We start from the raw sequence: 27,345 nt of genomic DNA on the forward strand, positions 1-27,345 counted from the left end.
AACAGCCCAATTATAAACATGGGCAAAAGACTTGAACAGACATTTCTCTAAATAAGATATACAAATGGGCAATAAGTACACACAGAGACACTGAACGTCACTAATGATTAGGGAACCGTAAATTGAAACCACAGCAAGATACCACTTACGTCCATTCGGAGGCTACTATCAAAAACCAGAAAGCAACACCTGTGCGTGAGGACGTGGAGAAACGGGAACCCTCACGTGTTGCTGGTGGGAATGCAACATGGCATAACTGCGATAGGAAAACAGTGTGGTGGCTCCTCAAACAATTGCACATAGAATTACCATGGGATCCGGCAATTCTGCTTCTGGGTGTGTGACCCCAAAAAGTGAAAGCAGGGTCTCCAAGAGCTCTTCATACACCCACATTCCCGGCAGCATCATTCACAGTAGCCAAGGGGAGGAAGCAGCCCCAGCATCTGCTGACAAATGAATAAACAAAGTGTGGTCTCTTCAGCCTCCAAAGGGAAGGAAGATCTGACACTTGCTAGGACAGGGATGAACCCCACGGACACTTGCCGAGCGACATACGGACCCTGAGGATGCCGTGCTGACGTATGGACCCCGAGGACACCGTGCCAACATATGGACCCCGAGGACGCCGTGCCAACATATGGACCCCAAGGACACCGTGCTGAGCGACGTACGGACCCAAGGACGCCGTGCCGAGTGACGTACGGACCCCGAGGACACCGTGCCAACATATGGACCCCAAGGACGCCGTGCCGAGCGACGTACGGACCCCGAGGACGCCGTGCCGAGCGACGTACGGACCCAAGGACGCCGTGCCGAGTGATGTACGGACCCCAAGGATGCCCTGCCAAGCGATGTATGAAGCCCGAGGACGCCGTGCCGAGTGACGTATGAAGCCTGAGGAGACTGTGCTGAGTGAAATTCGCCGTCACACAGATGCAAATGCTGCATAATGCCACTTCTATGAGGTCCCTAGAGTCGTCACATTCACAGAGAGTGGAGGCCTCCCGGGGCTGGAGGGAGGGAGACAGGGCTTCATGGGGACAGTTTCAGCCTGGGACGATGAGAAAGTTCTGGATAGCAGTGGTGTGTACACAATAATGTACATGTACTTAACGTCACTGAACTGTACGCTCAAAATGGTTCAGATGGTACATTTTATTCTATGTGTATTTTATCATCGAAAATAAAAATAATTTAAAAAATGCCAACAGCAGTTGTGGTACTAACCTCAACCCATCCCCCCAGGAACTTCCCAGGAGACCCCCACTCTCCTCCGCTGCCCCGAACAGCAGCCTGTGTCCTGTCCAGCCATGAAGAAGCTTGACCTTGCCCAGTCGTTGACGGCCACTGTGGGGAGCCCCTCAGCCACCCAGACCCCGTCTTTGGGGCTCCCTGGGAGCACGAAGGGGAGCTGCACCCTCCGGTGGCCAAGCCCAGGTCCTTCCCATGTGGTCTCTGAGGAGCAGGGGTCCCCGGCTTGACTCTCCTTCCCCTGGAACCCCGGGCCTCCCGTCTGCCACCGCCCCACACCCCCTGTGTTCTCTCCAGAGCCAGGAGCTCTGGGTGTACAGAGACAGTGTCTCCTTAGCCCTCAGGAACCAGCACAAGCTCACACCTTGTAGGGGCTCAATCAGTGTCTGTGGAGTGAACAGCAAACACAATACCATCTACGCCAATTTCACCCACACGCGCTTCAGCCCTAGAACATCCTGATGTGTCCAGAGCCCCTGTGAGTTTGATTTTAGAATGAGGGGCTCTCGTCAGGCCAGGGGCCAATAGATAACAAATGACCGGGTTCTACTAGATTCCGAAAGTGCCAGTAGAAGAGCACACAAGAGACAGGCTGGAAAAATAAACACAGACACAAAAATTAAACGATTAACCCAGCAATTCCACTCCCAGGCATTAGAAGCGAACACACACGTCCACAGACGCCTTGCATGTGACTACTCAGAGCAGCCAGAAATAAGAAACCAAAGTCCACTGGCCAGAGGCGGGCACAGGGCAGGGGCGCACTCGTGCCACGGGACACCAGGGAGCAGCCGACGGATGAGGCAGCAGTGCCGGGGACCCCCAAAAACACGCCAGACAGAAGCAGCTGGGCACGCAGGAAACAGACGCCACAACGGCACGAGACAATGAACAGAGTCTGTCTTGCCTCACAAAAGACACAGTTGTGAGGCAGAAAATTCTAAAGAGCCAAAAAAAAAAAAAACCCAAAAAACAAAAACCAAAAACAAAAAAAAACTACTAGATATCAGCAGCTTTAGCCAGTCTGCAGGATACAAAGTGAATACGTAAAAGTTGGCTGTATTTCTACAAACAAGCAACCAACAATTGGAAATTGAAATGTGTAACCCTGGGCCGGGCATGGTGACTCATGCCTGGGTCCTTACCATGTGGTCTCTGAGAAGCAGGGGTCTCCGGCTTGACCCTCCTTCCCCTGGAACCCCGGGCCTCCCGTCTGCCACCGCCCCCACACCCTCCTGTGTTCTCTCCACAGCTAGGAGCTCTGCACTTTGGGAGGCTGAGGCGGGCAGATCACCTGAGGTCAGGAGTTTGAGACCAGCCTGGCCAACATGGCAAAACCCGTCTCTACTAAAAATACAAAAACAAACCAGCTAGGCGTGGTGGCAGCACCCTTAATCACAGCTACTTGGGAGGCTAAGTCAGGAAGTTTCAGTGAGCCAAGATTGTGCCATTGCACTCCAGCCTGGGCAACAGAGTGACACTCAGTCTCAAAAAAAAAAAAAAAGAGAGAGAGAGAAAAAAAAGAAATTTATACCCTAACAGCTTCAAACCACAGGATGCACTTAGGGTCAAATTTAACAAAGTACACATAAGATCTGAAAATAATACCGCTGAGAAAAATTAAAGAAACTTAAAATACCAAATGCATGGGTTGGAAGATTCCATCTTGTCATGATGAAATTGTTTCCCAAATTATCTCTAAATTCAACGTTATCTCAGTGAAATTCCCAAAAGAATTTTTAATAGAATCGACAGGTGATTTTTTCTTTCTTTTTTTAGAAACAGTCTTGCTCTGTCGTCCAAACAGGTGCAGCAGTGCGACCATCACTGAGCAGGGGTGCAGCGGTGCGACCATCACTGAGCAGGGGTGCAGCGGTGCGACCATCACTGAGCAGGGGTGCAGCGGTGGGACCATCACTGAGCAGGGGTGCAGCGGTGCGATCATCACTGAGCAGGGGTGCAGCGGTGGGACCATCACTGAGCAGGGGTGCAGCGGTGGGACCATCACTGAGCAGGGGTGCAGCGGTGCGATCATCACTGAGCAGGGGTGCAGCGGTGCGATCATCACTGAGCAGGGGTGCAGCGGTGCGATCATTGAGCAGGGGTGCAGCGGTGCGATCATCACTGAGCAGGGGTGCAGCGGTGCGACCATCACTGAGCAGGGGTGCAGCGGTGCGACCATCACTGAGCAGGGGTGCAGCGGTGGGACCATCACTGAGCAGGGGTGCAGCGGTGCGATCATCACTGAGCAGGGGTGCAGCGGTGGGACCATCACTGAGCAGGGGTGCAGCGGTGCGACCATCACTGAGCAGGGGTGCAGCGGTGGGACCATCACTGAGCAGGGGTGCAGCGGTGGGACCATCACTGAGCAGGGGTGCAGCGGTGGGACCATCACTGAGCAGGGGTGCAGCGGTGCGACCATCACTGAGCAGGGGTGCAGCGGTGCGATCATCACTGAGCAGGGGTGCAGCGGTGCGATCATCACTGAGCAGGGGTGCAGCGGTGCGATCATTGAGCAGGGGTGCAGCGGTGCGATCATCACTGAGCAGGGGTGCAGCGGTGCGATCATTGAGCAGGGGTGCAGCGGTGTGATCATCATTGAGCAGGGGTGCAGTGCTGCGATCATCGCTCACTGCAGCCTTGACCTCCTCAAGCAATCCTCCTGTGTCAGCCTCCCAGGTAGCTGGGACCACAGGCGTGTGCCACCACACCTGGCTAATTTTTACTTTTTTTTTTTCTTATTGCATAGAGGAGGGGTCTCACTATGCTGCCCAGGCTGATCTCAAACTCCTGGCCTCAAGCGATCCTCCCACCTGAGCCTCCCAAGTAGCTGGGACGACAGGTGCACACCACAATGCTTGGCCATTTTTCTACATTTCTTTTGTAGAGATGGGGTCTCACTGTGCTGCTCAGGCTGGTCTTAAACTCCTGGCCTCAAGTGATCCTCCCAGCTCAGCCTCCCAAAGTGCTGGGATCACAGGTGTGAGCCACCATGCCTGGCTCCACAGAAGATTCTAAAATGTATACGGAAACACAAAGGACTTAGAAGAACCAAAACAATTTTGAAAACCATGAATGAAGTTGGAGAAGTTTCATGACTAGATTTCAAGATTTACTACAAAGCTGTGGTAATCAAGGTAGATTGGTATCGGCTTATGGGCAGACACAGATAAACGGAACAGAACAGAGACCAGAAGCAGAGCCGCCTGGCTGGGGTTTGATGTTTGCTGAAGATGTCAGGGGCGTTGGTGGGGGAAATGAGAGATGGCACTGGACCCACTGATGTCCTTACAAACAACGGCCCTCAACCCTTGCCTCGGGCTCCAAACGCAAACTCCCAACCTCAGACCGGACCTCAGTGAGCTGAACACAAAAGAGGCCACGAGCTCATCCAGGGAGAACATTCGTGATTACGGGGTAGGCAGAGGTTTCTCAGGTAACACAAGAGGCTCAAATCAGCAGAAGAAACGGATAAACCAGATGCCGCCAAAGCCAAATCTTTGGTTCTTTGAAAGATCCTGCAGAGAAAATGAAGAGATAATCCAGGCTGGGAGAAGCATTTGCAATACGTGCATTTCACTGAGGACGTACGTTCAGCAAACACTAAGAACCCTCAGCACCCATTAAGAAGACAGGCAATGGGTTAAAAATGGGCGAGAGGTTGAAACCACTTCCTCAAACGTAAACGATTAGGTCGTGAAAACAGGTTCTACGTGACTGGTCATCGGTGAAATGAGCTTTCGGCAGGAAAGTCCACCCAACAACCTCATCTTAACTTTGCATCTACAAAGACCTTGTTTCCAAATAACGCCACGTTCTGAGGTTGGGGGTGAGGACACCAACATATCTTTTAGGGGGGACACCATTGAACCCATGACATTTTCACTCACTAGCACTTTAATCTTCTTTCTTGGGTGGCTAAGGTGGTGATGTTTCCACATCACCGACACTGAGATTACGCCAGCGTCTGCGTACGTCCCTGGAAGTGCTGTGTGTGTGAGCACGCACGTCGGGTGGAGAAACAATGGCTGAGAACCTCGTCTCACTGTAGATCCCTTTAAAGCCCAAAGGCTTTCTGCTTCTTGTCCATCCTGAGGAAGCCGGCTGGCTAAGACGGGCCCACGTCAGCACCGTGGTCTGGGCTGATGTGCCCCCAGGAAACGTGGCAATGTTTGGAGACGTTCTGGGCTGTCACACTGTGGGGGTGGGGGTGGGGGTGCTACGTGCATCTGGTTGTAGATTCCAGAGATGGAGAAGTAAAATTCTAACTGCAGTGAAATACCACTGCACCCTCCAGGACTGTTACGATTTTAAAAACTGAAAAAACTGCACAGTGACTCACACCTACAATCCCAGTCATTTGGGAGGCTGAGGCGGGAGAATTGCTTGAGCCCAGGACTATGAGACCAGCCTGGGCAACTCTACAAAGAAGAAGAATAATAAATTAGCTGGGCATGGTGACGCTCGCCTGTAGGCCCAGCCACTCAGGAGGCTGAGGCAGGAGGGTCCTTTGAGCTCCAGGAGTCAAGGCTGCAGTGAGCTGTGATTGCACCACGGCACTCGCTCCAGCCTGGGCGACAGAGGGAGACCCTGTCTCTTAAAATATAAAAAGTAAAAATAAAAATAAACACTGACAACACCAAGTAAAAATCTCACATCATGCTGAAGGGAAGGAAAATGCAGAACCACTTTGCAGACCAGAGCAGGTTCTCAGAGCTAAACGCAGGCTTCCACGCAGCCAGCCGTTCCCGGCCTGGACATCCACCCAAGAAAAACGCAGACACGTCCGTCCAGCACCGTCCGTGTGTGTTCACGGCAGCTCCATGCACAGCAGCCCCAGACTGTCCATCAGCAGTGAACGGAGAAGCCCTGTGGTGCCCGTACCGTGAGTCCAGTGGAGTCCTCACCAGCAACCCACGGAACAAACTGTCGGTCAGGGCAGCACAGATGTCCGTCGGCAACAGTGAAGGGAGGCAGTCACGCGTGCACACGGTGTGACTCCACTTACAGGAAATCCAAAAAAGTGGGAATTCTAACCTAACCTGTAGGGACCGATGTCACATCTGTGGGCACCTAAGGCTGGGGGTGCCTGGGCCTGACGGCAAAGGCATAATAGCCTTAAAATTTGTTTTGTTGGCCGGGCGCGGTGGCTGATGTCTGTAATGCCAGCACTTTCGGAGGCCGAGGCAGGCGGATCACCTGAGGTCAGGAGTTCGAGACCAGCCTGGCCAACAGGGAGAAACCCTGTCTCTACTAAAAATACAAAATTAGCCAGGCGCTAATCTCAACTTGCTACAAGCTCCACCTCCCGGGTTCAATGATTCTCCTGCCTCAGCCTCCCAAGTAGCTGGGACTACAGGCACCTGCCACTGCACCCGACCAATTTTTATATTTTCTGTAGAGATGGGGTTTCACTATGTTGCCCAGGCTGCTCTTGAACTCCTGGCCTCAAGTGATCCACCTGCCTCAGTCTCCCGAAGTGTTGGGATTATAGGCGTCAGCCGCTGCCCCGGCCTAAATAAAAATTTTAAAGCCCAGTGGCAGTTTGCACCTCGCCTGAGGCCAGGAGTTTGAGGCTAGTGTGCTGTGCTGACACCAGCCTGGGCAACGTAGCAAGACCCCATCTTTTAATAAACATATATTTTTTATGCAGAGTCTTGCTGTTACCCAGGCCGGAGTGCAGTGGCGTGATCACAGCTCACTGCAGCCTCCACCTCTGCGGCTCAAGCGCTCCTCCTGCCTCAGTCTCCCGAGAAGATGGGACTACAGGTGTGGACCAGCACAACTTGCTAATTTTTGTATTTTTTGTTGAGATGGGGTTTCGCCGTGTCGCCCAGGCTGGTCTTGAACTCCTGAGCTCAAGCGATCCACCCACCTTGGCCTCCCAAAGCTGTGGGACTTTGGGCGTGAGTCACCGTGCCTGGCCAAAAATTTTAAAAAAAAATCTTTGCTATCACCAAGGAAACTCTCGGAATGAACGTTTTAAAATGAAATAACGCAGTTCTATGGGATCATTTCGAGCATCCTACATTTTGCACATCAAAGCTCTGGTACCTCTGCGTTGGGACGGGTGGGTGCCTGCCAGACGGGTGGCCCCCTGGGACGTCAGGAAGAGCCCTGAGGGGGTCCTGGAAGCCAGGCCAGCCAAGGCCACAGCACCCGGTGCCAGTTCCAGGCAGGGGGCTTGGCACGTCAGTGGGTACCACACCGGCCGGAGGCCCCTGAGAGGCTGCTGTTCCCAGCAAACGTGAAACATCTGCCGGGACAAACACAGCCTTCCCTCAACCTCAGAAAAACGGAGTTCGCGGTTACAAAGCAACAACGTAGCTTCCTGTTCTCAACTTCTGCTTGCCAAAAAGTCCAGAGGCAAATGATTTCTGGCAGGTTTACTCTGCAGCCGGACACCTGGAGCTTCCGCCGTTTGCACGGTGGTGAGGCCGACCTGAGAAACCAAACCCAGGTCCTCTGCACCCAGTGTGGCCGGTGACGCGAGGCCTCTACGCCCAGTGTGGCCGCGACGTGAGACCCCTGCGCCCAGTGTGGCCGCGACGTGAGACCCCTGCGCCCAGTGTGGCCGTGACGTGAGGCCCCTGCGAGGCCTCTGCACCCAGTGTGGCCGTGACGTGAGACCCCTGCGCCCAGTGTGGCTGTGATGTGAGGCCTCTGTGCTGAGTGTGGCCGTGACACAAGACCCCTGAGCCCAGTGTGGCCGGTGACGCGAGGCCTCTACGCCCAGTGTGGCCGTGATGTGAGGCCCCTGCGCCCAGTGTGGCTGTGACGTGAGGCCCCTGCGCCCAGTGTGGCTGCGACGTGAGGTCCCTGCGCCCAGTGTGGCCGCGACGTGAGGCCCCTGCGCCCATTGTGGCCGTGCCCTGGTCACATGTGGCCGAAGCCCCCAAGACGTGGCAGGTCCTCACTGAGGTGGGCTGTGTGTGGGGAATGCACATGGCATTCTGGAGACTTGGGGTAAAACAAGAATGTAAAATGTCACTGACAGGACATTTGCCTCACGGTTCTGGTTGGGGGAATGTCCAAGACTGGGCAGCTGCCTTTGAGAGGGCCTCAGGCTGCTTTAACCCGGGGTGGAGAGCGGAAGGGGTGTGGTGTGTGCAGAGAGCACGTGGCAAGGGAGGATGCAGGACAGAAACCGAGGCAGTGGGTCCGTGCCACAGCCCGGCCTCATGGGGTGCCATGCGTTCCCGCGAGGGCTCACCCAGCGCGGCGGGAGGCGTTCATCTGTGCACGAGGGGTCCCCTCGAGACCCCAGCACCTCCCACACGGCCACGCTGGGGTCAAACTTCAACGTTTCTTGGGGACAAACTACCGCAATTACACCCAGGCCGGTCTGTGCTCACGGGACACATCTACTGGACAAACGACGCATCTGTCTGCAAACAACTCAATCCATTCTTCAGTGAGAACGACCCAGAAACAAGGGCACAAGGACGTGACAGACACGGCGAGGACAGAGCGGGGACATGGGCTCCGCCGGCTCCGGGGAGGGGCTCGGTCAGCAGAGGGCACCAGGGGCTGCGCCTGGACCGCCAGGCGCCCGGCGAGTCCTCCAGGCACGGGCAAGCGCCGGGGTGGGGGCAGCTCCATGGCGGCGACTGGGGCCTCTGAGTGGGAAACCAAGTGAGGACCAGCAGAAACGAAGGCTGGGAAGGAGGCGTGGGGGCTACGCTGCCCACCGTCCTGACCACACCACACTCCAGGGGCCAGAAGGACCTAGGGCTGTGGGAGGAAGGGGCTGGAGAGTTCTGGAACCCTCCCCTGAAGGAGGGGGCCCTGTGTCACGCACGGCACAGAGCTCTGACGCCTTCGTGTGCTCCCGCAGCCGCCGGCGTGGGCAGGGCCACGTGCACAGCCTTGGGGCCACCGCCCACTCACAGGCCCAGGCCTGGGGGTCACACCAGACAGAAAATGGAAGCACAGACACTGCACCGAGACCAAAGGAACTGAAAGGAGAAAACGGCAAATCCACAATGAAAGCTGGAGACGCCTTGATGGTCTGTTAATAGGAGGACACGGAGCAGATAGGACCCTGAAGATTTAAAACACCTGTGACCATCTGGATACACCTGCCAGTCGCAGAAGACCCAACCCAAGCGGCAGAACAGCCGTTCTCGTCCAGGGAGTGCGGCCCAGTCCGGCAGACACACCACCCGAGGGGCCTGCCCAGGCCCAGGCCCCGGGGAACCGAGGCTCAGGGAATTCACCGTGAACAGGTCCTGCCCACACCCGACCGTGCCAGGCCTGCGATGACCACGGTGTGAACTCGCACTGTGGGCAGACGGCTCACGGCTGGGCTTGCAGGTGTCTGAGAGCAGGACCCCAGCCCCCTTCCCCAGCCCCGTACCAGCTTCTGCTGACCACCCTCCATGGCGTCAAACACCCTGGCCAGGCCTGTGTGCTTCCCTCCGAAGCCTGAACAGAAAGGGCCACGACCAGGGACCCTCTGAAGGTGTTTGCGGGGCTCGGCAACCCCACGGAGCTGACTTCCCAAAGTGTCTGCGGCCAAACCGAGCCACCCTGTTGACTCAAAAACTGTGCTTTCGTTAGAGGAAGTGACCCCTGAGGAAAGAGCTATCCGCACTTTAAAACATCACCGGCAGACACAGGCCGGCCGAATGTGAATCACTCTGTGGCAGGACGTGATGCAGGGCCGGGGGATGACCCGAGGCACTCTGGTGTCAATCACATGCCAGTGGCTACAGGGCCCTGGTTGGCGCAGCCCGGCCAGCACCGCGTCCCCGCACGCGAAGCCTCACTGGGCAGCACGGTGTTGCTGGGCGGTGACGTCCACGTCTTCTCTCGGCAGGAACCACTTCAGAGCTAGGCAAGCGCAGCACTGCTCAAAGCCCCGGGTGCTCCATGCACGCCCGGACCCCAGGGGCCTCCCGTGGCTCTGCCAGGCCACCACCTTCTGTGCACACTGGGTGGAGGGGCCAGGCCAGCTCCAGGCACAGGGGTCTGGAGGTGACCACTTCCCTTGGCTGGGGCAGGGCGTGCTGCCCGTGTGTGCATATGTCTGTGAGCGGGAGAGGACGAGTGCGTGCACACGCGGTGGGGGTGACGCGGAGAGAGGAAGAGTGCGTGCACACGCAGTGGGGGTGACGCAGAGAGAGGAAGAGTGCGTGCACACATGCAGTGGGAGTGACGCGGAGAGGAAGAGTGCGTGCACACGCGGTGGGGGTGACGCGGAGAGGAAGAGTGCGTGCACACGCGGTGGGGGTGACGCAGAGAGAGGAAGAGTGCGTGCACACGCGGTGGGGGTGACGCAGAGAGAGGAAGAGTGCGTGCACACGCGGTGGGGGTGACGCAGAGAGAGGAAGAGTGCGTGCACACGCGGTGGGGGTGACGCAGAGAGAGGAAGAGTGCGTGCACACGCGGTGGGGGTGACGCAGAGAGAGGAAGAGTGCGTGCACACGCGGTGGGGGTGACGCGGAGAGGAAGAGTGCGTGCACACGTGGTGGGGGTGACGCAGAGAGAGGAAGAGTGCGTGCACACGCGGTGGGGGTGACGCAGAGAGAGGAAGAATGCGTGCACACGCGGTGGGGGTGACGCGGAGAGGAAGAGTGCGTGCACACGCGGTGGGGGTGACGCAGAGAGAGGAAGAGTGCGTGCACACGCGGTGGGGGTGACGCGGAGAGGAAGAGTGCGTGCACACGTGGTGGGGGTGACGCAGAGAGAGGAAGAGTGCGTGCACACGCGGTGGGGGTGACGCAGAGAGAGGAAGAATGCGTGCACACGCGGTGGGGGTGACGCGGAGAGGAAGAGTGCGTGCACACGCGGTGGGGGTGACGCAGAGAGAGGACGAGTGCGTGCACACATGCAGTGGGAGTGACGCGGAGAGGAAGAGTGCGTGCACACGCGGTGGGGGTGACGCAGAGAGAGGAAGAGTGCGTGCACACGTGGTGGGGGTGACGCAGAGAGAGGAAGAGTGCGTGCACACGCGGTGGGGGTGACGCGGAGAGGAAGAGTGCGTGCACACGCGGTGGGGGTGACGTGGAGAGAGGACGAGTGCGTGCACACGCGGTGGGGGTGACGCAGCTGCCTCCAGGCATGGGTACTGGGTCTGGTGCTGTGTGCAGTGTGTGTGTGCTCGTGTGTGTGTGCGGGCAGCATGTGTGCATTCATGTGTGCCCATGTGTGCAGGCAGCGTGTGTGTGTGCGTGTGTGCGGGCCCGGGAGTGGAACAGGACCCTCGACCCTTGACCCTCGGCCACCTCTTGGGCTGCACGCGCTACCCTGCACGCGTGACCTCCCTACCACGAACTGGGGTTTCCTCCTCAACACTTGCCCTGAATCACCTCCCGACACACTGGGGAAACGTCGGTGGTTCAGTTCTGGCTCCGACAGGAAGGGCCCTGGGTCTCGAGGTGGCTCGGAGGCGGTCAACAGTGCAGGGCGCGGGGCTCTGGGAAGGAGGGTGGGGTCCTTGCCCTTGATTCCCCCCTTCCTTCTCCAACCAAGGTCTAGTGAAACTCAAGTTAATTCTCAGCAAGCACTTTTTAATGATTAACTCCCAGGACTGGAAAATTTTAAAACAAATTAAAAACAGACAAGAAAAATCCCGTGAAAATCTTCCCTAAAGTGAGAGAATATGCATAAGACACAGCTTTTAACACGTTTTTTTTTCACTTAAAATATCTGTCCTGATGGTAAACATATTTACATATTTTTTCTCTTAAATACTTACTTCAAATAAATATAAAATATAGGTTCCCCCAAACCACAATAGCCCTTGCAAAAAAGACACATTTGGCCTGGCGTGGTGGCTGATGCCTGTAATCCCAGCACTTCGGGAGGCCGAGGTCAGGAGTTTGAGACCAGCCTTGCCAGCCTGGTGAAACCCCGTCTTTACTGAAAATACAAAAATTATCCAGGCTTGGAGGTGTGCGTCTGTAGTCCCAGCCACTCAGGGGGCTAAGGCAGGAGAATCGCTTGAACCTGGGAGGTGGAGGTTGCAGTGAGCCGAGACTGCCTCTGCACTCAGCCTGGGTGACAGAGCGAGCCTCTATCTCAAAAAAAAAAAAAAAAGAAAAGAAAAAAAGAAAAAGACTTATTTAGGGTTTTGTACACAGGACTGGGAAAAGGGAAGACACTGGGACACTCAGGGCAGATGCCACGGGGCGTGGCGGGCATGTTCCGTTCTCGGTGGACTGGGCCCGGAAGGGAGGGCCCAGCCATGCCCTGCTGAGGAGCCAGGTTTCCGCCGCCGAGCCTTACTGCTGTTTGGGGGGCTGGACAAAGCAGGGACTGTTCTCTCTGTTTACACTCAGCTCCACAATGGCGCAGCGCTCCAAGAAATGCACGCGGCTGCCGCGGCCCTGCCAGTCTGCAGAGCATCGTGTCTTTTCTGCAGGACGAGGCCCAGGCCACGTGAATCTGAGCTCATTTACATCAAGGATTTGAGCATTGTGGATTTGCTATCTATGGGGAGTCCCGGAACCAATCCCAGTTGGATACTGAGGGACGACTGCACAAAAATTAACTGAGAATGAATCAAAGACCTAAAAACAAGAGCAGAAACTATAAAATTCTCAGAAAAACAGGCGTACATGTTCTTTGGATATGACGTCAAATGCATGAGCAACCAAGGAAAAAGAGTGTTAAGCGGGATGTCGCCAGGATGCAAACTTGGTGCTTCAGAAAGCATTCTCAGTACAGCGAAAAGATGCCCACAGCATGAGAAAAAATATTCGCAAGTTATAGCTCTGATAGGGCTCTGGTATCCAGAATATATAAAGAACTCCTACAACACAACAAACAAAAAAGACAAAAATCCAATTTAAAAAAGGGCAAAAGCCGTGTGAATAGACAGATCCCCAAAGACCACACACGCACGGCCACGAGGACGTGAAACGGGCTCTGCGTCACGAGTCATCAGGGAAACGAAAACCAAGACCCAGGAGACCCCACTTCATGGGCGTCAGGATGGCTATTATGAAAAACAAAACAAAAATCTACAAAGTAACACGTGTTGACCAGGATGTGGAGAGACGGGTCCCTCTGGGCAGTGCTGGGGCGAAAGTGTAACGGGGCAGCTGCCGTGGAGATGGTCTGGCTGTTCCTCAAGAAGCTGAATTACACACGGCCAGCAACTCCGCGCAGGTCAACACCCAAGAGAACTGAGAAGAAAATACACAACAACGTCCACAGCAGCGCTGTTCACCACAAGGTGGAAACGGCCCAGCGTCTACCCAGATATGAACGGATCAACCATACAGACATGCACACGCACCTGCATGCACACCCACACGCACACCTGCACTCGCACCCGCATGCACACCCACCACACCCACACACCTGCACGCACACCCGCACGCACACCCATCACACCCGCACACGCGTGCAGGGGGATACTATTCGGTCACAAAAAGGATGAAGTCCATGTCACAACAGGGACGAACCCTGAGAAACGTGATGTTACGAGAACAAGGCTGACACAAAGGACAGACGTTTAATCCCACTTCTATGAAACACACAGGACAGAGGCTACCAGTGAGGCAGGAGAACAGGGTAAAGAGGCAGAGAACCTAAGGTTGATTCACGCTGACTTCCTAGGACGAAATCAAAAGAAAAACCCCCACTTTCCACACCTAAGCAACAAAAGGACCAGAGGCGACTCCCTTTGCAACCTCTGCTTTCCACAACGAATCAGACTGGGCCGGAGTCTTTGTCTGCACAGAAGTGTAACTTGGTAACTTCACTTCAGCCTCTGATTTGTTGCTTTCTGTAAAAGGAAAGGAAGTTCTGGAAATCGAAGTGGTGGTTGTACAACATGTGACTGTTTAGCACCACTGGACTTTTAAATGGTCGAAAGGACGAATTTGGTTGGGGTTATCTTACCACGATAAAAAATTGAGAGAAGAGGACGTGACAACAGAGGCAGAAGTCAGGAGACGTGACTGAGAACTCGGGAACGCAGCAGCGGTGTCTGGAGCCGGAGGCAGGAAGGGACGCCGTCTCCACCACAGCCTCCAGGAGCCTTGCTATCGGCCCGAAGCCCACCTCAGACCCGGACCTCCAGGACCGGAAGACAAGAGGTGCACACGGTTGGAAAACAACAGTCAGCCACGCGGTCGGACCAGGATCCTGCTGCGGACGGTGAGGGAAATGGGTGTCAGAAGAGCCAGCGGATGGAGCCCTTGCCTGCCAATCTCGCCGTCTCTTTAGTGTGACTCTGCTCCGTGAAGCTCACTGTGGTCCGTGGGGTGATCACACCACAGCACTCTCCTGGGCGACAGAGACCGACCCTGTGTCTAGAGAAAGAAAGAATTCAAGCAACTGGCACAGGCCCTCACCTCACTGTCGGCCAAACCCAGGGCCCAGCAGAGGGTACTTTAGCCACAGATGATGTGCACGTCACACACGAGGACGTGGGACAGTGTCAGATCCCGCAGCTGGGCCAACGCGAACGTGAAAGGGAAGGCAGCTCAGCCAGCGCTTCCTCTGAGAAGCTCCCTTCTCCACAGCAGGAACACGTGGCCTTCCACACCCGCCTGGGCTTGACGCTCAGCTGCTGGGCTGCCCCGCCTGGGCTGCTGGATGTGCACTGCCGGGAGCCCCATGCGCCCTCAGTGTGTGCCCCGACCCAGGGAAGGACGCTCTGGGGCCCCTTGCTTGATCCTTCCGTCCCTCACAAGAGGCCTGACTGCAGCTGCTTCTGTCCCTTCTGGTGTCCCCAGCTACTCCACGGACTGCCCCTTCCCTGGGCTGTTGGCCTGTTTCTGGAGGGTGGTTCCAGCCGCACCTCACACAGAGGTGGGGACCCCCGGCCCACCCTACACCACCCTGTCTCAAGAGTTCCACGAGTGGCTTATGTCTGCCAGCACAGGAGAGTCAGTGAGTTGGTTTCAATGGCATTTTTTCGAATCCCGTCTTCCCCTGGTCCCGCTTAGCTTGAGGATATTTCACCGGAGATATTTCACCTTCCTTCCTCTGAAGATAAACCATAAGGTATGTTTGTAGAGAAGAGCTCTCCTCATTAGGAGGGGGTGATAAGCATGGGGAGGAGGCTCAGATGCCATCACCGTCCTGCACTGAATAGCAACGCTCCAGCCAACGATGGACACGTCGGTGACGGTGGCCCCTTAAGACCGTGATGGGGCTGAAACACGACCCTCACCCCGTGAGATTGTGGACGTCAGGACGTCAGTGCGAGGAACTGCTCACGAGCGTGTGGCGATGCCGGTGCAGACAAACCTCCTGTGCTGCCGGGGCATAAAGTCACACACGTCAATTATGTACAGTATCTAATACCTGACAATAAACAGCCGTGTTACCGCTTTCTGTTTTTATGTACAGTGTGTATTTACTACACCACACTTTTTATTGTTATTTTAGAGTGTACTCCTCCTGCTTACTAAAGAAAGTTGGCAGGGTGGGATGGCTCTTGCCTGTAATCCCAGCAACTCAGTAGGCAGAGGTGGGGAGATCACTTGAGCTCGGGAGTTTGAGACCCACCGGGGCAACGGAGCAAAACCCTGACTCTAAAAAAAGTTTAAAAACAGCCGGATGCGGTGGCGTGTGCCTGTAGCTGAAGTGGGAGGATCTCTTGAGCCCACTGGTTTGAGGCTGCCAGGAGCCATGATCACACCACAGCACCACAGCCTGGCGACAAAACGAGACCCTAACTGTAAAAAACCAGCCAACCAGTTACTGAGGAAGAGCCTCAGGCTGGTCCTTCAAGAGGCATCAGGAGGAGGCACGGTTCTCACAGGAGATGACAGCTCCACGCGCGTTACTGCTCCTCAAGACCCGCCGGTGGGACGAGGTACGGAGGTGGGAGACGGCGACGCTGATTACCTGACCCTGTGTAGCCCTAGGCTAATGTGTGTCTTAGTTTCTAACGAAGAGGTTTAGAAAGCAAAAAGGTACAAACAATTCTAAAAGCAGAAAAGAGCTTGTAGAATAAGGATATAAAGAAAAAATATTTTTGTATGCCTGTACAGTGTGTTTGTGTTTTAAGCAAAGTGCTATTACAAAAGAGTCAAAAAGTTTAAAAAGTAAAAAGGTTATGACGTAAAAAAGCAATGAAAAGCTAAGGCTAACTTATTAACGAAAAACTGTTTTTAAAAGTAAATTTAGAGTACTCTAAGTGTACAGTGTCCATAGAGTCTCTGGGAAGCACAGTAGCGTCTGAGGTCCTCACATCCACTCCCTGCTCACTCGCTGACTCACCCAGACCACCTTCCAGTCCCGCAGGCTCCATTCATGGTAAGTGTCCTATGCAGGTGACCACTGATCACCTTTTGTGCCATATTCTCACTGCACTTTTTCTTCTATGATTAGATGTACAAACTCTCACCCTTGTGTTACAGTTGCCCACAGCATTCAGGACAGTTGCCTGCGGCACAGGCGTGTAGCCTGGGAACACTAGACTCCACCATCCGGCCGGGTGTGCACTAGAATCTACCATCCGGCCAGGTGTTCACCAGACTCTACCATCCGGCCAGGTGTGCACCAGACTCCACCATCCGGCCAGGTGTGCACCAGACTCCACCATCCGGCCAGGTGTGCACCAGACTCTACCATTATCTGGCCAGGTGTGCACCAGACTCTACCATCCGGCCAGGTGTGCAGCGGGCTCCACCATCCAGCCAGGTGTTCACTAGACTCCACCGTCCGGCCAGGTGTGCACCAGACTCTACCGTCCGGCCAGGTGTGCACCAGACTCTACCGTCTGGCCAGGTGTGCACCAGGCTCTACCGTCCAGCCAGGTGTTCACTAGACTCCACCATCCAGCCAGGTGTGCACCAGACTCTACCATCCAGCCAGGTGTTCACTAGACTCCACCATCCAGCCAGGTGTGCACCAGACTCCACCATCCGGCCAGGTGTGCACCAGACTCTACCATCCGGCCAGGTGTTCACTAGACTCCACTGTCCGGGCAGGTGTGCACCAGACTCCACCATCTGGCCAGGTGTTCACTAGACACCACCATCTGACCAGGTGTGTAGTAGGCTACACTATCTCGGTTTGTGTAAGTTACTCTGTGATGTTCACACGATGATAAAATCACCTAAAGATGCATTTTTCAGAATAGATCCTCGTCGTTAAGCAACACATGTCTGTATATAAAATTTCAGGCTTGGTTCCCCTGCACCTATCCCAGGGCCTAATGGGATACCAGACTCCATCTGCTGCGTGGGAGGACACGTGGGTAGGAGTGAGCAGCACACAGGGGAGGGGGAGCAGGCACAGGTGAGGGAGGAGGTGTAGGAAGGGAGGGAGCAGACAGAGGGGAGGGGGAACAGGTGCAGGTGATGAGGGAGCAGGCACAGGGGAGGGGGAGCAGGCCATAGGGGGGCAGGCAGAGGTGGGGGAGCAGGTGGTGTGGGGAGCAGGGACTGGGGAGCAGGGAACAGGCGCAGGGGACGGGGCAGGCAGAGGGGAGGGGAGAGCAGGCAGTTGGGAGCAGGCGCACGGGACAGGGCTGCTGGAGGAGGGGGAGTCCTCCCGGGAGCACCTCGGCTTGTTCTTCCTAATGATCCCTTTGGTCTCCTGACTGATTTCCGTCCCCTCCCTCACTGTGAGGCTGTCGCTCCCTTTCTGGAGAAATGAGAGAACCAGCTTCTGAGACTGTCTGTGGGTCCAGAGGAGCCGTGGACGGGGCTCGCTGGCACGTGGCTCCTCTGCGGCTCCTCTGGGATTTGCTTTGGGAATCTTGCCTGTGTTTTGCCACTACTTTGCACAAATAAATTCTAAGGAACTTTAATAAAAGTTAGAAATCTACTCAAGTGCCTTGGGTGGTAAACAAAATAAGGTGAAACAAATCCCACAGGTTATGAAGGCTCCCAGGTTCTCAGAGAGGACCACCGAGGCGTAGGGAGGCTCCCTCAGAGGCACCATCAAAGACAGAAGAATATTGATGCTCTCAGACCCTCGAGAAAAGACACGGGGATTACAGACTAACTCCACGTTTAATTAGAAATGAAAAGCCCCAGAGTTAAAGAAAAAACAAAGTATTTAATGAAAGGTATAGGCCTCCTCAGCTGTCTCTTTCCACAGGGTGATACGGCCTCTTCTGAGGGAAAAGTGTGGCATCTACACAGCTCATTTCCAGATTCCTGTGGCTTCTATACCTTATTTCTAAAGTCCAACTTTTTTGAAGACTATCTTTAATGATGACAAATTTTCCAGTACAGTATTCTGATATTTTAACACCCTCACAGCAATAAGAATAAACTCTTATGTGACATTCAAAACGATGGCTTCTGGATTTAATAAAGATACAGATATTAACAAAGTTTCATTTCTCATTAATATGCTTAGAGCAAGTTAGTAAATACCCCTTTTCTAACTCACTGAAACTCGCCAGCGTACAGGAATCCGTGCCACAGACACTGCGGAGAAACAGTACAGGTGAATCTGGTTTAGGATATGTGGGGTTTTCAGTTTCATGATTGATAATTTATTAGAACGAGGTAAAAATCACTGAGCTACAAAGGACAAACTTTTAAGGAAAAGAAACACTGAGATATGGAACTGATGACATTTCAGTCTTTCACATAGACCAGGTCGGTTTTCACCGTCTTCCCGGGAGCAGTGCTCCTAAGAACAGAAAAGGAAATGAAACGCTTTTCCCAGCACCACACGATGCCTGGCAGGATCGGAGGCCGGCTCTCACCTGGCACCTGGCCCTTGGGTGTCGGAGAGACAGGTGGGTTGGGGGGACTCAGCCTCTTCCTCCCCCTGGGACACAGAAGGAAACCCGGTGGAACCGAAGCCTACACCAAGGGAACCACACACTGAGTTCTGAGCCGGCTAAGAAGTTACCTGTGTGTAGTTGTACTAAGCATCAAACGAGCGGGCACAGAACGGCCAGCACCCTTGAATCTTACAAACAGTCAGACTGGGTCCCAGAGCAGTGACCCAAAGGGGACGGAGCTCAGGGGCTCTCAGGCAGTGGCCCCACAACGGTGCTTGGGCCGCTAAGAGACGCCCTAGGATTCGGCTCCTCTCCCGTGTGGACAGGAGAGGGTGGTAGAGACCAGGCATGCCCCATGTACCCGTGTGTTCCCGCCCTGCCTGCCGCTGACCAGCAAGCAGCCCAGCCCCTTGCCCCGTGGGGCGCATTTCCCGTGGGTCGAGGGGCGTTGCAGTCCAGCACTCCACGCTCCGTGGACGACTGCCGCTGCAGCGCTGTTTCTGACCCTCAAGGTGCCTGGTTCTCATGCCCCTCGGGCCTCCCTGCCTCCAGTCTTGGCCGGTTCCAGGCCGTCCTCTACGGAGCCGGCAGAAGGTCCCACCTCCACTCCCCTCCTCCCTGGGTCCTCATCAACCCTCGGCACCAAGCGTGGGGCCCCACTGGTTTGGGGAACTCCGTGCTGACTGAGGTCTCCCGCGTGGCCAGCGCCGACAAGCTGACCCTGGACACCGTGCGTGCGAACCACACGGGCCCCTGAGGTGAAGGATGAGCTGGCTGGACGCTGACCACCCTGAGCAGAGGCCCAGGGCCTGGAGGTGGCTCAGTCTTGCAGAACAGAGCTGCCCTCAGGAGCTGCCCACAAAGCAGCCAGCAGATTCAGGTGTGCTGGGGTCGGGCCGACTCGGTGCCTCCCCAAGGGGTCAGGCAGAGCTGCGTCCCCTTGTGAGGGACAGGAGTGAGCTCAGGCTGTAAATGACCCTCTGACTGCTTGTGTGTGGGGATCCACCCAGGGTCTAAACAGCACATTCACACCCCACAGGGGGGTGTCCCTGGCCCCACATCAAGGCTGAGGGTGTGGGGGCCACGTTCTCTTCTAGTCTGAACTGGGCCCTAGGGGTGAGCTGGGTTCCCCCCCAGTTTGGAACAGCGGCAGGAGGAACAGGCAGGCCGGGAACCAGTGTCCACAAGGCGCGGACAGGCACAGGTGGAAGTAGGCAAAGAAGGTGGGGCTGGGACAGAGCCTAACTCCATCCTCCCAGGAACAGGAGGCTACTGTGGGGGAACCAGGGCCTCGGGACAGAGCCCGACTCCATCCTCCCATGGACAGGAGGCTACTGTGGGGGAACCAGGGCCCCAGGACAGAGCCCGACTCCATCCTCCCAGGGGCTGAGGCCACTATGGAGAGTCAGGGCCCCAGGCAGGGAGGCCGGAAGACGGTCCTGCTGACCCGCAGTGCCCACCTCGAAGGCCAGGGCAGGGGAGAAACGACGTAAGCCAAACACTGGCCACTGAACGGAGGGAGCCAAATGGACACTTGGAAACATATTCTCGATTAGAACGAAAGCTCGAGGACACCCAGGAACAGAGGCCTGAGAGTAAGAGGAAAGAGGCTTACAGGCTGCGGCGTCGGAATCTGTGTGAATAAGGACAGACGTGGCGCCCCCACGCGGACTGTGTGTGCACCCGTGACTTTAAAACGGCTTGAGGATGGAACCCCACAAAAAGTAACACCCCCACATTGGAGCATTCCGGAGTGACTGAAGTCGGGTCTTGGGTTGCTTCGAAGGACTCCGGCGTGCTCAGGGTTGTGAGGGACGTGAGAGCTGTTACGTGACAGTGGTCTCCACCCCTCTGTGGACTTAGCATTTTCAATTCTAAAAAAACTTTCCTCTGTTTAAAAGCACTCACGGGATCTGGGATGCAGCTACAGCGGCGAGCAAGCGACGCCCTGATTCTCAGGCTCTCTGGGGGTCTGGGGTGCAACTCGAAACCCCCCACTGGTGAATCCCATTTCTGGTCACCGTGAAAGAGCTAGACCCCTCTCCCTCTGCAGACAACTGGAAAATCAGACAGAGTAGTGAAATGGCCGTGTTCAGGCACCAGACGCCGGGCAGGATGGTGACCCCCGAGACGAGAAGCCGGCAGATTCCAGCCTGGGGCCACGTGGGGTGGAGGGAGCCAGGCCTCGGACAGCCTCGTCTTCACGCTGCCTGTGTCACACACGAGGACGGAAACGTACGCTGTGGTACTTCCTGCGGTTTCTGTCTTCCCATCACCGGGGTTGGGCGCCCCGTGTTTCCGCTCCATCCCAACCGCCGTGCGCCTGTTTTTCCATTTCCCAAGCTCCTCCTGCTCCGGGCCTTGGCTGGAGGTTCCCACAGGTGGCAGCAGTGGGCAGTCATCACACAACCCGGACCACCTCTGGCTACGTGGGCGGTCATCACGCGACCTGGACCACCTCTGGTTACGTGGGCGGTGGGCAGTCATCACACAACCCCAGCCACCTCTGGCTACGTGGGCGGTGGGCGGCCATCACACGACCCGGACCACCTCTGGTTACATGGGCAGCCATCACGAGACTCGGGCCACCTCTGGCTACGTGGGCAGTGGGCAGCCATCACGCGACTCGGGCCACCTCTGGCTACGTGGGCAGTGGGCAGTCATCACGCGACCCAGGCCACCTCAGGCTACGTGGAGGGCATCGGGTGTTTTCCGCTGCTCCCCAAGTAATTCCGTAATTTTAAAAAAGCACGTGCTGTTTGTACCTAAAATCCTTTACTTCCATAAAAACAAGCCACGCGTGGCCTTTCCTTTCCCGGCTCCCGGGGCAGAACTCCCCTGCCTCCCTCCTGGGGTCCCCTCTGCTTCTCCCCCAGCCTGCAAGCACGTGAGCCCCATCTCACACCTTCCTCAATTTGCTTCCTAATTTTAGGGACTGGCTCCAGCAAATCCCTGAGGAAGGTTTTATCAGAGATGGAAAATTGTGAATCCAAATACGAAAAGGTTCTTATGTCTCTGCACGTGACTGACACTTTGGTAAGGCATAGAATTCTTAGTTCAAACTCCTTTCTGTGAGAAATCTGAAACAAGCGTCCGTCTCTCCTGGATTCCGCTGCCGTGAGTGAGGAATTCCGGGCACTTCGATTCCTGCTCCTTGGTGTTTCTCCCTCCGACTGTGCTTAGCTCTGAAGCATCCTGACCACCAACCTGGACCAGGTCTCGTTTCCCACACGCAACACCAGGTGAGCCCTTCTAATCAGGTCACTCACACTCTTTGGTTCTAGGAAATTTTTCTGTATTCTTCTTAATTTACTTCCTTCTATTTTTTAAAAACTCTGATTTTGCTATGTCAGACCAGCTGAAGCTGGGAGAGAAGTTTCTCAGAATGTCCTTCTCAGGACAAATCCAGGTTGAGTCTGGAGACGAGGAGGAAGACGCCATTGTTCCCGCATGTCAAGGGCCTATTCCGTCTTCTCCGCCAACCCCAACAGTCAGCAGCAGCCCCACCCATTTCCCAATAATCCATGGGCCACAGAGGAAGTCTCAAGAGAAATCTAAAATGTATTGACCAAAATGAAAATGGAAGTACGTTGTAAACCTGTACAATGCGGCTAATGTAAAGGGAAGTTGGTGGCTCTACACGCCTACGTTAAAAGAGAAGAGAGGTCTGAGGACAGAAAACTCAGCTTCCACATTAAAAAAACTGCAAAGGAAGAGCAAAATGACACCCAAAGCAAGCAAAGGAAAGGAAATAATAAAGGCAGAAATGAATGAAATTGAAAACAGAAAATCAATAGAGAAAAGTCAAACCAAAAGCTGGTTCTTTGAAGAGATTAATAAAATTGATAATAAACTAAGACCGATAAAGTGAGAAGACCCAAATAACTAATATCAAAAATGAAAGGGGATATTACTACAGACCTCACAGATATTAAACGCGTCGTAAAGAATACTATCAAATAACTCTGAACACACAAATTGGACAATTTAGAGGAAGTGGATCAATTCCTCAAATATCGCAAGCTGCGAAAACTGTGAGTTTCATTACACCAAGAGAAAATAGAGTCTGAACAGTCCTGTAACTTTTAGGTCTATGTTTCTGTAAGGTAGCAGTGGACAATTAGAAAACAAAATTAAACACACAGTAGCATGTATAATTGCCTAAACCAACAAACCCAGAAATACTTACGTATAAATCTAACAAATGTACAGGACTTGTACACCAAAAACTACAACATGCGAAGGAAGGAAGTCGAGGAAAATGTCAATAAATGGAGGAAGGGACAAATCGTGAATTGGAAAACTTTATAGTAAAGATGTCAATTCTATACAAATTGATTTATAAGTTTCACTCACTATCAAAATCTCAGCTAGATTCTTTGTAAATATAGGCAAGCTGATTCTAAAATTTATATACAGAGGCAAAAATACTAGAAGAGCCAAAAAAAATGTTCAAAAACAAGAATAAAGTTAGAGGAATCACATGAACCAATTTTTAGACTTGGTCATCAAGACAGTGGTAGTGGGTTTGACAAAGGTCCAAAAGCAACCAGTAGAAGGATTTTCAGCAAAATCAGTGTAGAAACAAGTGGGCATTCATCAGCCAAAACACACACACAAACAAAAAACCTTGACTTAAACCTCACACTAACTTACACAAAATCAGCCTACAAGGGCATACCTCTAAATGTAAAATGGAAAACTAGAAAATGTTTAGAAGAAAATCCTTATGTCCTAGGGTTAGGTGAAGAAGTCTTGGGTGTTGACACTCAAAGCACATGAAAAAAAAAAAAAATCAACAAAATCAATTAATTGGACTTTACCAAAACGAAAAACTTTTGCTCTGTGAAAGATTCTACATGGATGAAAAGAGAAGCCACCATGTAGAAAAAGGCTGTTTTTCCTCTGCTCTCCCACCACAATGTGCGGGTCTGTTCTCCAGACACCAAGCAAACCATCAGTTCTGCAGCAGACACCACTCAGGCGTCCCCTAACTCAATCCCAACACCACCTACCTGGAGACAGCGTCAGACCCCCGGGGTGAGGGCTCAGTCCCCGCGACTCCTCCCCTTCAACTTCCAATGCCAGCTGAAGTCCCAGGCTGTTAGACCCTCCAGTTATAAACCGGGGTTCCCACGACCTCTTCCTTGGATTCAATTAATTTTCTAAAGGGACCCACAGAACTCAGGCAAACACTTACTTACATCTACCAGTTTATTAAAAAGAATGTTCTTCAAGGATACAGATGAAGACATGACGGGGAAAGGTACGGGGAAAGGGGTGTAGATGGTCTAGGTCCTCTTGGGGCATGGCCCAATACCCTCCAGGACCCTCCATGCGTTCAGCCATCTGGAAGTCCCCGAGGCTGATCCCTTCGGGTTACTATAGGAGTTTATGATGTAAGTGTGGTTGCTTAGATCCTGGGCCATTGCTGACCACCCTAAGCCTCAGTCCCTCTCCCTCCCTGGAGGTTTGGGGGTGGGGCTCGAAGTTCCGACCCTCTGAGCACATGGCTGGCTCCCCTGGCAACCAGCCCCTCATCCTATGGTATCTAGGGGTGTTCCAAAAATGCCTCATTAACATACACTCAGGTGTGTTTGAAGGGACTTGTAAACAAAAGACTCTTTCAGCTTTAGAAGCTACTTCAGAAACCAAGGACAAAAGGCCCAATACTTTAAAAGATATTCTTATTGCTCTAGTGACTTAGGAAATAATCACAGGGAATCAGAGTCAGGGATCCTGGACGAAACACCAAATCCATGATCCTAGCACCAGTCACAGATCAGGAGAAACGCAGTTGGCCCCTTAGCAATACAGGGTTTAGGGTCACCAGCTCCCCATGCAGCCGAAAATCTGTGTATAACTTTTGACTCCCCCAAAACTTAACCACTGAGGAAGAAAAGTGGTTCAAAGCAGTCAGAGACATGAGAGGTTCTCACCAACCCCACAGAGCCGCGAGAGTGAGACCTCCATCATGCCTGCCCCACCGCACCCACACCGCGGCCAACTGTTTAAAGGCATTGTGTCTTCCTTTCCTTCCCTGTCGTGCCCAGGCTGGCTGAAAAATCACAAAAAACGTTACACAAGTTACACAATGTGACCTTCACCCATTATCTTCACGTTCCTGGAAACTGTGACACAAACAACCATCGATGGCCAGTCAATAGCTTATGTTATTTTAATGAACCAATGTGGGAACTGCCCCTTCTTTTTTTCTTTAAAACCCACTCGTAACTGCTGCTAACTGGAGCGTATGTTCAGAGCCACCTGAATCTACGTCCCCCAGGATGCAGTCCTCAAACGTGGCCCAAACAAACCCTCCACGTGTACTGACTGCCTCAGCGTCTTTCTTTAGGTTGACACAGCTGAGAGCCTACTGTTGACCGGATGCCTTACCAACAACATACACAGGTGATCAACACGTATTCTGTATGCTTTGTGTATTATATACCGTATTCTTACGATAAAGCAAGCTGGAGAAAAGGAAGTGTTACTAAGAAAATCATAAGGAAGAGAAAACACATCGACTGTTCATTACATGGAAGTGGATCATCACAAAGGCCTTCATCCTTCTCACCTTCACGGTGAGTGGGGCCGAACGGGTGGGGGAAGGGGGGTTCTTGCTGTCTCGGATGTCACTTCGTCTGCGAGTTTTTTCAAATTGTCATAAATCTCCGAAACATTTTCCAACATACTTATTTTTGAAAATCTGTGTAAGTGGACTCCCAGTTCACACTCTTATTCAAGGATCAAATGTACTTCCAAGTTTTATATCCAATGGAGGTCTTATGTCCAGAAGAAAACTCTCAAATTCAACAGTAACAAAACAAGTAACTTAATTGGAAAATGAGCAAAAAAGCCAGGCATGGTGGCACATGCCTACAGTCCCAGTGACTAAGGAGGCTGAGGCAGAAGGATTGCTTAAGCCCAGGGGTTTGAGGGTGCGGTGTGCTACGATCAGGCCTGTGAATAGTCACTGTGCTCTGGCCTGGCAACATAGTGAGACCCTGTCTCTAAAAAACAAAGAGAAAGAAAATGGGCAAAAGATTTGAATACACTTTTGACCAAAGAGAACATATGGGTGGCAAATAAGCATGTGAAAGGATATCCAACATTACCAGTCAGTAGGGAAAGTCAAATTAAAGCAACAATGAGATACCACACAACCGCTAGGATGGCTCAAGTTAAAAATACTGGTAATACCAAGGGCTGGGGTGGATGAAGGAGCCGGGGGCCTCATTCACTGTGGAACGGTACAGCCACTCAGGGAAACAATTCGGCCATTTCTCGTAAAACATAAAAGTGTAAAACATACACTTACCATGCAACCCGGCAATTCCACGCCCAAGTATTTATGCCAGAGACATGAAAATTATGTTCACACAAAAATACACAAATGTTCACAGTAGCTTCATTAGTTAGAATCCAAACATGGAAACATCCCAGTAGTCCTTCAACAGATGCGTCGTTTACAAATGGTGGTTCACCCACACAACAGAACAATACGTGGCAACAAAGAGAAATTAGCTACTGACAGGTGCCAGAACACAGATGGACCTTGGAGGCCGTGCCGAGTGAAGAAGGCTATGCCGTATGGGTCCATTTTTATACCTTTCTCAAGTGACACAATTACATGAAGAGAAATAGATAAGTCACTGCCAGAGATTAGAATGCTCGTGTACCCCCAAATTGAGACCACGGCACAGCTCTAACCCCCAAGGTCAAGGGGTCACTGTCTAATCCCCAAGGTGACAGTGTTAAGTGGTGGGGCCTTTGGGTGGTGATGAGGTCAGGAAGGTTCACCCCACGTGAGTGGGATTAGAACCCACAAAAAGGCCCCACAGAGATCCTCATCCCTCCCACCACATGAATGGGATTAGAGCCCACAAAAGGGCTCCACGGAAATCCTCGTCCCTCACCCCATGTGAATGGGATTAGAGCCCACGAAAAGGCCCCACGGAGATCCTCGTCCCTCCCACCACATGAATGGGATTAGAGCCCACGAAAAGGCCCCACGGAGATCCTCGTCCCTCCCACCACGTGAGGACATGGTAAGAACCAGGAATCAGGCCTCATCCAGACCAAATCTGCTGATGCCTTGATCTGGGACTCCAGCTTCCAAAATGGGGGAAATAGATGTTCGTAGTTTATAAGTCACCTAGTTTATGGTATTTTTGTAGTAGCAGCCTGGACAGACTAGGGCAGGTCAGGAGAAAATGTGACTCTAAAGGCAGTTTCTCCGGGTGATGGGACCCACGATGTCCTGATTGTTGTGTTGATCTAGAAACACAGGGGACGTCTCACAGAAGTCCCTCCGCCCGGAGTAACGGGGCGTCTCACGGAACTCCCCCCGCCCGGAGTAACCCACGGACGTCTCCCAGAACTCCCCCCGCCCGGAGTAACCGGGAACGTCTCACAGAACTCCCTCCACGCGG

General features: G+C 53.5%; 1 protein-coding gene across 1 annotated transcript in view; it reads right to left on the reverse strand.

Annotated features, from left to right (window-relative positions):
* Positions 1–27,345, reverse strand: part of LOC105469355 (UDP-GlcNAc:betaGal beta-1,3-N-acetylglucosaminyltransferase like 1) — a 144,825-nt gene that overhangs the window by 44,503 nt on the left and 72,977 nt on the right. The window contains exon 7 of the mRNA XM_071081935.1: positions 14,107–14,355. Coding sequence (XP_070938036.1) covers positions 14,107–14,355 — 249 coding nt within the window. The remainder of the gene's footprint in view (positions 1–14,106; positions 14,356–27,345) is intronic.

This window comes from Macaca nemestrina, chromosome 17 (genome assembly GCF_043159975.1).
Source record: "Macaca nemestrina isolate mMacNem1 chromosome 17, mMacNem.hap1, whole genome shotgun sequence".
Taxonomy (NCBI): Eukaryota; Metazoa; Chordata; class Mammalia; order Primates; family Cercopithecidae; genus Macaca; species Macaca nemestrina.